Raw genomic sequence first — 12,220 nt, 5'->3', positions numbered from 1 at the left:
CTGGCCTGGCCCAGCCCCTCTTTCCCGCGCTTCGATCCAGGTGAGCGCAGGCCCAGCGCCCTGCGCTGAACCGAAGGTCCCGGCCCGGATCCGGGGTTTTCCCTGCCCGGCACTCCCCCCAGGCACCGCCCGGAGTTGCATCATCTGCACCTGGACACTGCCGAGCAGGACCAGCCCCGTGCCCCGCACGCCTCTCGGGTGCTGCGGCGATCAGATCCCCCCACCTCCTGGGCTCTCCCCTCCCCCTAGTCCAGACCCCTTGAAACCAGGGACTGCGTTCCACGTGGCCCGCAGTCCCCACCTCAGGCTCCGCGGCTGCAGAGCAGGACCCCGCTGTCCACGATCTCTGGGGCACTGAGCAGGGACCTGGGTGGAAGTTTTAGGGAGTTGTACTGTTTCGATGCCTGTCATTGATTTTTTGCTGCATTTTGGATGAGAAATGGCTGTTTTGCAATCGCTCTTTCCCGCCGATTGTGTGGGGTGGGGGTAAATATTGAGGTGGTTGCGCGGGCGGCACGTGAGCTGGGTGTTTGCTCGGGGTGGGGGGTGGGTGCAGGGCACGCGGGGCTCTGCCCTGACCCTTCCACTTGCGGGAATCCCAGGAGAGGTGGATGGGTCAGCCGGGAGTGCGGACGGCGAGTGGGGGAGGGGCGGCAGAGCAAAACGCGTAGCTTTCCAAGAGTTTCCTGAGTGTCCTAGTCCGAAACTTTGACCTAAAGTGTCCCTTCCGAAGGCCGAGTGACAGAAATGTTTCCTGACCCCTCCTCCGTCTTCCCCTTCCCTACCTCGCCAAGAGCCTCAGACTCCCATATTCGTTTATTGCTGTCCACACATGCAGCCCTAACCAGCTCCCTCTGGGCCCACCTCTCGCTGGGGTGCAGGGGCGTCCTTAGGGGCGTCGTGACTCCAGGGGGGCTGTGTGGCTTAAGGTGCGCGCGGAGCCGTCCTGGGTTCCAGGTGAGCTCCCCTCCCCAGGACGCAGGTGCGTCTGCCCACTAGGTACTGTCGCCGCGGGAGATCCTAGCCCGGCAGACCAGAACCCTGGGCTTAGGACGCGGGTAGTCAAACGAGCTTCCGGCCCAACACCCTTGGGTTCAGCGGAGACGAGACCCCCTGGGATCTGTGCACCCAGCAGCCCGTCACCTTGTGCGCCAGTGCGAGGCGAGTCTCCAGAAACGAGGCTCGGGCGCTTGCGTCCATCGTGGGCGGGTCTACAAGGCGTTCTGGCTAGTGTGGCTCGTGATCAACAGGCCAGGGCCACCGCTGGTCTGCCTCTGACGCGGAGGCATGCTAGGACTGGAACCACCGGCCTGTTTTATTGGAAAGGTGTGAGGAGACCCGTGGTACCGCTTCTCTGGGTGCTGTGGTGTCTGCTGGGCGCCAGTCTGCTCTGGCCACCTGTGTTAGGAGACAGGGAACCCGGTAGGGTCGCACCTGTCCTGGCCAATGGCAGCAGTGCAGGGTTGGGGCAACCTGGGAGGTGTTGGCCCAAAGAAGTGAACTGGATTAACCGGCCCAAGAGCTTTCATTCACAACTCAAGTGAGGAGAAATGGCTGTTTCGAAATCGCTCTTTTCAGCGGTTGTATGGGGGGTTGTGTGGGGCCGGGGATAAATAGATAAAAAGCTTTGTAGTTGCCCAGGCAGCGGAGGTGGGGGTGGGACGGATGGCACAGGGCATATGAGAATGAATAAACCGTTATTAAATCCAGTTCTGACTGTCTATAGCAAACTGGAAGCTGGGGAGTTGCAGGACTGGTGTCTGGATGGGGCTGTGCCCAGAGACCCTGAACTGTATCTCCTCTCCGAGTTTCTCAAAGGCGCTTTCCAAGCCCAGGCGGCTCCAGCAACTTATTTTTCAATTTTTGTTTTTGTTTTTGCTATAGACCAAGTACACTGTCGGGAGAGAGGAAAAGTAAAGAGCCACTCCACAATCCCTTCTCCACTCTCTGGAGATTTGGGGCATGCACACACACATACCCAGCATGATTTTCAAGCCACCGGGATTTGAATTGTGTAGTCAGCCATGTGGGATCCAGCTACCTTAACCCGCCACCACCTGCTAGCCCTTTCAATAGGTTTTTGTTTTGTTTTTGAAGGTTTTTGTCACAGGGGGCATGCACTCACCAGAAAGACAGCAAGAGGGAAAGTGAGAAGTCATACCCCAGTGGGTATAGCCAGTCCACAATCCCTTCTCCATTCTCTTCTTGGGATTTTGGGCACATACGCCACCTGCTGGCACTTCGATACATTTTTCAACAACAATTTTCAGTTTATAGAAAAATGGAGCTGATGTGCTACCAGGAGATAGCATACTGGTTAGGTCACTGGACTCCCATGTGGACTCACGCCAGGCACATGTATGTGCGTGCCCAAAATCCTGACAGGAGAATGGAGGAGCAGGGATTGCGGCATGGCCATTCTCCAAGGGGGTGATTTCTCACTTTTTGTTTCTCTGTCTCCAGCAAATGCACACGCTCTATAGCAAAAAATCTCTCTCTCTTAAAAAAAAAAGGAAAAAGAGACAACAGCATCTAGAGTTCCACTCTGCCATCCTGAATGACTACACTGTCACACAGTGACAGATCGTTGTCAGCTCCATATTTTCATCCAATTTCCGCAGTTGTTCCCCAGCTCCCTTTTTCTGTTCCAGATCCCAAGTTACATTTCACTGTCTCCTTATAGAGCTCGAGGTGTGTGAGTTCTCAGACAGCCTGGTGAGTGAGGGCCATGGCACTTGGCTGGGGACTTGATCTTCCTGTTGAATGTGGAAAATGAACGGAGGCCCAAAGAGGCCAAATTCAGTCCTGGTCTTTGAAGCTGACATGATGTGGGCGAGCATTCCTTCATGGCTCTCCAGAATCAGTATAGAAGTCTGTGGTGGTATACAGTCACGATGCCATGCCACTGTCATCACTGTTTATACCCAAAGTGTTTCATTGTACCTGGCAAAACCTGTGCCCTCTGCACCCATGGGACAGTCACTCCCCCTCCCCCGGAACCTCTACCTTGGTGAGTTTGCCTGGGTGCTTGTATGAGCCAGACACAGGACATTGAACTACTCTAGGGGTCTCTTATAAGTGGGACTGGAGAGTTTGTCCTTTTGACTGGCTTATTTCACTGAGCATAACGCCCTCAGAGTTCATCTGTGTTGTAGCAGGTGTTAGAATTCCACACCTTTTTATGTCTGAATAATATTCTAGTGTGTGTCTAGACTGCATGTTTTCTATCCATGCAGTGAACACTGCAATTCCACCTTTTGGCTATTGTGCAAAAGACTGCTATGTGCATGGTGTGCAAATATCTGTGTCCTTTTTTTGGGTATATGCCTAGGAGTCAAATTGCTGGGCCATATGGTAGTTCTATGTTTAACCTTTTGAGAAATGGCCAAACTCGTCTGCAGCAGCTGGAGCCTGTATTTTTATGCTTGGACTTATTTGGATACCTGGAGCCCCACATCCGGAGAGGGTGGGTAAGCAAGATTTGCCAGATCGAACAGGATGAAGCCGAACTGACGTCTCTCCCCTCTCTTTGGTAGATCTCAGCATGCCTTCCGAGAGATCCTCAGCAGAAGGGGCTGCAGGATGCCCCCAACTCTCAGGGGCCCACTCAGGGAGAGGGAGCCTGGAAAAGGGGCCCCCAGCGGACAAGGAGATTAAGGAGCACCTGTGGATTCGCCCCGATGCCCCAAGCAGATGCACCTGGACACTGGGCCAGCCTGTCGCCAACTCCCCGCATCACCACACTGCCCCGTAAGTCACAGCTTCGATCACAGAAGGATTATCGTTTACCTTGGTGGGCAGGGGACTCAGTTGACTCAGTTGTGATCCCCAGTGTCACCGTAGGTGCTCCGTGAGCTGGGGTGGGTGAGTGTAGTCAGCTGAAGTGCTAAGAGGCCAAGATACTGCAGCCAGCACCTAGGCCTGTCCCCGGCCGTGCTTGCTGAGTAAGTGAATGTGCCCAGGCCACAGGCTTTGAGTGAGTGCTGGAGATTTCTCACCCAGGTCTGTCTGGACCCACAGGTGTTCGACAGGTGAGTACATCTCCTTTCAGTAATCAGGATTGTGCCTGTGGTCTCCTATTTAGCTCTCGGCCACAAACACTCCCTGGTCACTAAATGTTCTGTAGGGAACATTGTTTATGATGGGACAGAGACTGTTGGATGAATAAACCATAATTAAAAAAAAAAATTGGCAGAGGGTGCGTGCACTTGTGAGAGACAGAAATAGAGAGAAAGAGGAAGAGAGCACCCGCCATGGGGCATGGTCACACCACAGGCCATTTTCCTTTATCCTTCCCTCATTTAGCATTTGAGGCGCACACACGCGTACCCAGTGTGTTTTTCAAGCTGCTAGGGCCAGTATTTCAACCACTCGATCAATGATATGGGATCTAGCTCCCTTAATCACTAGGTCATGGAGCCGCCCCATAAATACTCATTTTTAAGTCCTCTTATGGGTAAGTAGATGGTTGCAATGATCTCTTTTTAAATAACTGCAATGGAAAGCATTAGATAAAGATCAGTCAACAAATCTTTATTAAGCATCTATTATATTACCCTTCCTTTTTTTTTTTTTTTTTTCTTCCTTGATTTTTATTTTTTATTTTTTAAGAGGTTTTTGCCTCAGGGCTCATGTGCTTACAGGGGGCAGGGGTGGAGGGGATAGAAACAGTAAGAGGGAAAGTGAGAAATCACTCCCCAGAGGGGATGTTCTCACCCCACAGTCCATTCTCCTCCTGGGATCTTGGGCACCCACGCACACGTGCCTGGCATGATTTTCAAGCCACCAGGTTTGGGATTCAAACTGCGAATGACCATGTGGGAGTCCAGTGACATAACTGCTATGTCACCTGTTGGCCCCGGTGAAATGATTTTTCTTTTTGTTAGAGAGCAGAACACTGGGGTGACTTTGAGGAGGTACTCATTCTCTTGGAACCCTCTCATACTCGTATCGTCCCTTAGGCCACATTTCATCTCTTTTGTAAGCTATTGAGTTCTTTCAGGAATGAAATGTAAAGTATTCAACAATCTCCTAATTGTTCACAGAGATTTTACGAAGTGCCTCACTAGTAGACTGCAGAAATAAGACTGTATTTCTAGGTCACTTCTGATCTAGTTGCAATTTTCTGCTAACTCTGGGCTGCCAGGAGACCCTGTAAACATCATCATCCTTATATTACTCTTTTTAAGTACAGAAAATACATTGGTCAAAAAAAAGAAAAAAGAAAAATCCCTGCCCCATCATGAAACTTAAATCGAACTCACTCAGTTTTGGGATTTTATTTTCTTAGTAGAATCTCCTTGAAGTAGAACAAATGGATGAAAGTGCTTTCAGGTGTTTTATTCTTATTCTGTGTCTGCTGCTACTGACAGTTGTAGTTATTGATTTAAAAAACAGAGTGTGTCGGGGGTGCATTCTCAGTGGGGTCAGTAGGAAGAAATGAAAACACAAACCCAGAAGCCCTGCGCGTGAAATGTATCTCAGTGCTGGAAGCTCAGGCGGGGGGACGGGCAGAAGGATGAGCCCTCCTGCCAAGACAGACCAGGGCGGTGGGCGAGAGGCCCTCACAAGACCAGGGTGTGGCCTCAGACGTGGGCTGGCAAGAAGACCTGCATTCCTGAGCTTCTGAGTCCAGGGCCCGGGCAGGAACACCACTGTCCAAGCTATGAGATAGAATTACACCCGGGCCCCAGACTGGGCCAGTTCATCCCCACAGAGCACCCTCGGGGCTGGCATCTCGTCCTCAATGCAGAGTCCGGGGGCACTGACCCAGGTTGTGCGCACTCTCACTCAGGGATGTCATTGGTGGCACAGGGCTGGGAGGACACCCCCAAACACTAGACTGAGGTTCCCTGGAGGGAGATGCAGTCACTGAAGATTCCTGATACTGAAAGCAGGTGGGGTGTTGGGATGAGGGTGAGGTGGTGAGGCAGCCTTTTCGTAACCAGAAGGTGCCAGCCATGAGGGATCTGAGGAAGGGGATTACTGAGGGTTATAGGTTAGGAGGGGCCCAGGAGAGCCAGTGTGGGGAGCAGATGGCAGAGGGGAATGAGGGCTACCCTGATGGTCGGGAGTTCGGGGTTATTCTCAGGTGTTCTTGGGGCTGTCCCACCCCTTCCCCTGTGGCCTCCTGGCCTGTCAGGTGAGATAAGATGACTCCACATTGTCATCTCTGTGACTGAGGCCCCGGTCACCTCTGCAAACTTCCCAGCTGATTTTGCAGCTGCCCAGGCCCCATTGCTGACAGCAACCTGAGCTGTCACTGGTCCTTTTCTCTGCCCAGGGGAATATGCCTTTCTCCCCGTCCCTCCCCCATGGGAGATGCAGAGCTCACCTCTGTGCCTCCTGGTCTTGAACTGAGAGAACCCACCCCACCATGGCCCTAGGGCTGGATTCCTGCCTGGTGTCCTCCAGAGCTGAGTCAGGAGCTCTCTGCCAGCCTGGTCCCATCAACCCCTGGCCTGCTTGGGCCTTGGGTGGCTTCTCCCTACTCCCACATGTTCCTTCCACTGCCCCGCCCCCTCCTCAGGGGCAGGGCCCACCTAGGGTGTAGGCGCCCATACGCAAGTCTGGGTCAGGGAGTCGAATCCGAGGGTGAGGATGCCATCGCAGGTCTTGAGACCACTGTGAGTTGCACATATTTCCAGGCGAATATTCAGTGAGTCTGGCGTTGGTACAGACAGTCAGAAAACGGGGACTGGCATCTGTCCCTGAGGGAGAGGAGGACAGGAGTAGTGCAGGGCCACTTAGAAACCTCCTGGACTGTGGTTTGCATATACAAAGGTACAGGAATGCAGCCTCAGGCCTGTCGCCTGCCGGTAGGGGGGATGAATGCTGGGGGCCCCAGGGGCAAGAGTGACCCAGTTCTGTGCGCTTTCAATCCCGAGTTCAGCCTTTCAGCTCACCTGTGCCAGGACTCTTCCATGCAATGCCAGGAGTCTGGGTGGCTCGTGGTGTCATTGTCACTGTCCAAGGTCGGAGGTCTGAGGAATCTGCCCTGGGATTAGCTGATCATTTTTTGATCAAAGAAAATGAAAGAAAAGCAGACATCCCAGTAGGCAGGTAAGGAGAGATCTAAGAAACTGAAGTTCCTCAGCTGGGCCAGCTGGTGGCGTGGTTAAGGCAGCTGGATCCCACATGTCTGCACAATTTGAGTTCCATTTTCGGTGGCGTAATAAACACACCAGGTGAGACCAGCAGATGGTGTAATGGTTACATCTCTGGACTCTCAGGTAGTCGACCACGGTTTGAGTCCCAGGCCCAGCAGCTTGAAACTCACTCCAGGCGCATGTGTGTATGCGTGTGCCCAAAATCCTGAGAGGAAAATGGAAGAGAAGGGATCGCAGCATGGCCATCCCCCCTGGGGGTGATTTCTCACCATGCGCTCTATAGCAAAATCTCTCTTAAAAGAAAAACAGGCACATGTATGTGCCCAAAAGTCTCGGGAGCAGAAGGGAGGAGAAGGGATTGTTGGGTGACTATTCTCTCAGGGGGTGCTTTCTCACTTTCTTTCTCCACCGAGCATATGCATCCTATAGCAAAATCAAAAGAAAAAGACTTTCTATGGAGAAGATCTGAATCTATTGTTTTGAAGTCAGTGTTTAAAATTTTCACTTGGAAATCATTTAACACTCACTAGAAGTTGCAAAGATAATAGAGAGAGGGCCTTTGAACCCTTCACTCAGCTTCCACAGATCACGTCTTGGATGAGCAGGAAGTTGGGGATGGTACGGTGCTGTTGGCTGAACTGTAGACGCCATCTGGGTTTCATAGGTGTCTGTGTTTCAGGTGTGTATTTTAGGGGCTTGGGGATTTGTGTCCGGAGTGTGTGTGTATGACGGTCATTTTTATCCCACAGAGATCTGTGTAACCACCCAGATTCCTTCAAGTCAGTTCTTTGATTCTTGATTTCTTTTAAACAATGCACTTAAACTGCCAAGCCTCAGACTGTTTTAAAAATTTTTTTTTCCCCAGAATAATTGTGGACTCCTCTATTTTAGGACAAAATCTCCAAAAATCTTGCCAGATATTCTAAAGAAAATTGGGGACACCCCCATGGTCAGAATCAACAAGATTGGGAAGAACTTTGGCCTGAAGTGTGAGCTCCGTGAGTGCCGGGCATTGGAGGGGGCTTTCTCCATCTGGGCCCAGCAGTGGCTGGGTGGGCCTGGGGGGATGAGACGGCCCCTTAGACAAGGCTCTAGGTGGAGGTGCAAGCAGCAGGATCAGGAAATGAACCAATTATGGGCTAGCCTAATAGTTAAGGGTGTCAGACTCCACTCGTCCAACCCAAATCCCTGCTCTGGCAACTTGTAAAACATGGCAGGTGTGTGTGTGAGAGAGAGAGAGAGGAGAGAGAGAGAGAGAGAACCCAAAATCTTGACAGGATTAAGAAATAGAAGAGAAGGGATTGTAGTGTGACTATATCCCATTGGGGGTGCTTTCTCCCTCTCTCTCTCTCTCTCTCTCTCTCTCTCTGTCTCATGAGTACATGCGTCTTCTGCCATTTAAAAAAAAAAAAAAAAACAGAAAAGACAGGATGCAAGGTAATAAGTGGTCGTGGTGATACCAGTGAAGTTACAAAAGAAAATACATCAGGTTGATGTTTTAGCGGGCGACCAAGGTGGCCATACCAGAGCCCTTGGGGTAACCTTGAGCTGAGGCCTAAAGGTGAAGGAAGTAGGTGGGACAATCTGGGCAGAGGTCAAAGGTGAAACTTGAGCAACTGAAGAGATTGAGTGCAGTGGGTTGGCCTTGGGCTTTGTAGGGAGGCAAAGACAAGCTCTGGTGGGCCACGTGACTGTAACAGGCCCTCAGTTCCCAGCCTCAGAGGAAGCGCTTGTCTCTGCTGTGCTAGCTTCATGGGGACTGACCATTGGCAGTCATGAGCGAGGTGAACAATGGGAATTTGGAGGCTCCATGGCCGGACTTGTGCTAAACAAGCACAGGGTCACCTGAGAGTCTTACTGAAGTTGTTGGGAAGGGTGGTTCTTTGCAGGAAGCTGGTCCTAGAACCCAGGGGGTGGAGGGGATCTGTCACCAAGAGCCCAGGTTCTGGGTGGCCTCAGCATCCCACAGAGGAAAGGAAAAGGGCAGATACAGAGATCCTGGGAGGGGGCAGGTTTGTGTGTCTGAGGAGCTTGGGGGGGCAAGTGAGCAAGAGGGGGAGGAGGGGCGGGAGAAGTACTGAGAAGAGGTGGGGAGCCAGTAACTTGGATCGGACATTTACACTCTGAGGTTCCTGTTAAAAAAGAAGAGATGAGGGCCGTCAGGTGCCGTGGTAGCTAAGGGTGGCTAAGGGCGCTGGACTGCCACATGGCTCACCCAGTTCGAGTCTGGGACTTGGCGTCTTGCTTTCTCACTTTTCCTCTCTCACTCTCTCTTTCTCATACTCTGTCCCTCTCTGGTCAAATTAAAATAAATAAAGTCAAATAAAATAATTCTTAAAAAAAAAAAAAAGAAGAAGGGGCAGAGATGGAGGCCAGCAGATGGTATGGTGGCTAAGGTACTGGATCTTCACATGGTCAACCGCAGTTGGAATCCCAGACTTGGTGGCTTGAAAATCACACGAGGTACACATGTGTGTGTGCCCACAATCCCTAGAGGAAAATGGAGAAGGAAGGATTGAGGGTGTGGCTACCCCCACTGGGGGATAATTTCTCACTTTCTCTCTCTCTCTCTATCTCTATCTCTGGCAAGCACGTGCACCCTATGGCAGAAATCTAAAAATAAAGGAGAAATGGGGCCAGCAGGTGTCGTGGTTAAGGCCCTGGATCCCATGTGCCAACTGCACGGTCAGAGTACATACAGTGCACGTGTCCCATAACAAAGAGAGAGAGAGAGAGGGCGCTGCAGTGGGCATGGCACAGGAGCGTGCAGGACGGGGCCTTGGAGACCGAGGGCTGACTCACAGGAGGGGCTGTGTGGCAGGCTTCTCTGAGTGAGTGAAAGCTAGCTTTGTGAGCAGAGCTGGGCTCATAGACTGCACCAGAACAGCCGCCTTCCTGGAGACCCCAGTGCCCAGGAGGGCCTGCTCTGAGCTCACTGCTCTGCTATTAGAGACCATTAACTCATACCCAGCAGGTTTGGGCCTGCACTACCACACTCCATAGCACGCAGCCTCTACACTCGGCAGCGGCCTCTGGAGTGGGTTTTGGCATGCCCATCTCACGGACAAATGAAGGCCCTGATTGGGAATGCAGCCAGCTAGGCCCTCGGCTGGTCAGCTCTGATCCTGCTCCGGGCTGGCTTTCCCGAGGGCTGGTCAGGAGGGTCTGACTGAACACTGCATAGTGCAAAGCATAGCCAGGCCCTAGGGACAGGCCAGCCACACACACAGCACTTCGGCTGCCCTGGGGCTGATGTCTGCCTGGTGGTGGCCTTCAGAAACCAAGACAAGGTGGGCAGGAGGACAAGGCTTTTTGTCAGGTGTGGTAGGCAGGTCCTCAGTCCTTCACATCGGTCCTTCACATCATATCTAGTGCAGCCTAGCATTTCCGCCTTTCAAAAGCCACGCACTTCAAAGAGATGGGGAGGGAACACCTTCCAATAGGAAGGAAGAGCACAGGCCCAGGCCTTGGCCCAAGAGGGAAAACATGTCTGTCGTGAGTGAAGAGCACAGAGCACACTCCATGGGCCAGGAGGAGGATGTAGGGTCGTCCTAGTGGCTTGGCCAGCAGGGGCATGATCTGGGGGCCGTGCCTTCAGGACGTGGGTGGGTCTGGTAGAGACCACTGAGTGTGGCTGCAACACCTGCCCCACTGGGAGGGTGGGGGCTCAGCTCCAGCTGCCCGCTGAGTACCCAGCTCTTCGCTGTTGAGGCTGTGCTGGCCCAAGGGGGCTCTTTCTGACCCATGAGCCAGAGGGCTCCTCAGTGCCTTCACTCTGTTGCCGCGTGGTCTGCAGGGGTGGGTGGGGCAGGCTGGGGTTGCAGCTCTGACCAGCAAGCTCCCAGCCACCGATGTGGGAGGCTTGGAGAGGTGGGCATTTTCAGACAAATAAACCTGGCCCCCATCCTGGGCAGATCAGGCGAAGGGGAGGGGTAAACAGGATCAGCGGGAGGCCAGGGGCTTTCTCTCAGGACTCCTCTCTGGCTCCCAGTGGCCAAGTGTGAGTTTTTCAACGCGGGCGGGAGCGTGAAGGACCGCATCAGCCTGCGCATGATCGAGGATGCCGAGAGAGAAGGGACTCTGAAAGCCGGGGACACCATCATCGAGCCCACATCTGGGAACACAGGTGGGTGCAGTGGCTGGCTCGGGCTCTCCTCTGCCTATGCTGAGGCTGTGGACAAGAGAGAAAGGCACAGTGTGGTTGGCAGCTGTGCCTGTGTACAGGAGTGAGCCCCAGACTAGCGTCCCCTGACATCTGCCATCGGCCTGTGTGGGCACGCCTGCATCTGGGGGTGCCCCCAGGTCAGCTCCAGGGCTTGGCCCAGAGGAGCTGGCTTTACGTGCTCCTCTTTCTGAGCGCGCTCGGAAGCCTCTGGCTCTCTCTTTAACCCCGTCGTTCGAGGGCAGAAGGAGGCTGTGCTGGTCCTGCAGGACCCTTCCCCCAGGCCTTCCAGATGAAACTGCACACGGCATGTCTGTGGCGTCCCAGGCAGGGGTGGGCAGGGTTTGGGGGGTATGGTCCCCTCTCACACTCTGCATGCTGCCCTCAGGGATTGGGCTGGCCCTGGCTGCCGCAGTGAAGGGCTATCGCTGTATCATCGTGATGCCGGAGAAGATGAGTACGGAGAAGGTGAGTCTGCGGGGTGGGCACAGGAGGGCCAACAGGGCTGAGTTTGCAGGGTGAGGCTGGGAGATAGGGTGGGGCTGGCAGGGTGGGTCTTGCTCTGCTTGGGGTAGGTGCCTGGTGGGAAGATAATCGAGGCCACGACCTTCCCTTGGTGCAGGTGGATGTCCTGCGGGCCCTGGGGGCTGAGATCGTGAGGACTCCCACCAATGCCAGGTTTGACTCTCCCGAGTCACACGTGGGGGTGGCCTGGCGGCTGAAGAATGAAATTCCCAATTCTCACATACTGGACCAGGTGAGGCACCGGGCCTGGGAGGTAAATACGCAGAGATTGGTGCCTCAGTAGGGTGGTTTCCTGGGAGCTCTGCCAGCGACCTGAGGGTGCCATAGCTGCAGCGGGCGTGGGGTGGCCAGCGTTGCTCATGGCTGCTGGTTTCTCCCTGGACCTGGGTGAGTCCTCAGAGCTGGGTGGAATGGAGGAGGGCTA

The 12,220-nt window shown here is 53.5% G+C and overlaps 1 protein-coding gene across 4 annotated transcripts in view; it reads left to right on the top strand.

Moving 5' to 3' along the window:
* Positions 1-6: 6 nt before the first annotated feature.
* Positions 7-12,220, top strand: part of CBS (cystathionine beta-synthase) — a 28,438-nt gene continuing 16,224 nt past the window's right edge. For 3 of the 4 annotated variants that reach the window (XM_006169427.1, XM_006169426.1, XM_014584542.1), the window contains exons 1-6: positions 7-40; positions 3,537-3,750; positions 8,001-8,107; positions 11,101-11,235; positions 11,660-11,739; positions 11,894-12,028. In XM_006169427.1, coding sequence (XP_006169489.1) covers positions 3,545-3,750; positions 8,001-8,107; positions 11,101-11,235; positions 11,660-11,739; positions 11,894-12,028 — 663 coding nt within the window. In that variant the 5' untranslated portion in view covers positions 7-40; positions 3,537-3,544. Of the gene's footprint in view, positions 41-2,651; positions 2,716-3,536; positions 3,751-8,000; positions 8,108-11,100; positions 11,236-11,659; positions 11,740-11,893; positions 12,029-12,220 lie in introns of all 4 variants that reach the window. The other variant, XM_027768632.1, reaches the window with a different exon arrangement.

The sequence above is a fragment of the Tupaia chinensis genome, unplaced genomic scaffold (assembly GCF_000334495.1).
Source record: "Tupaia chinensis unplaced genomic scaffold, TupChi_1.0 Scaffold147038_1, whole genome shotgun sequence".
NCBI lineage: Eukaryota > Metazoa > Chordata > Mammalia > Scandentia > Tupaiidae > Tupaia > Tupaia belangeri.
This window is presented reverse-complemented; position numbering and strand designations above follow the sequence as displayed.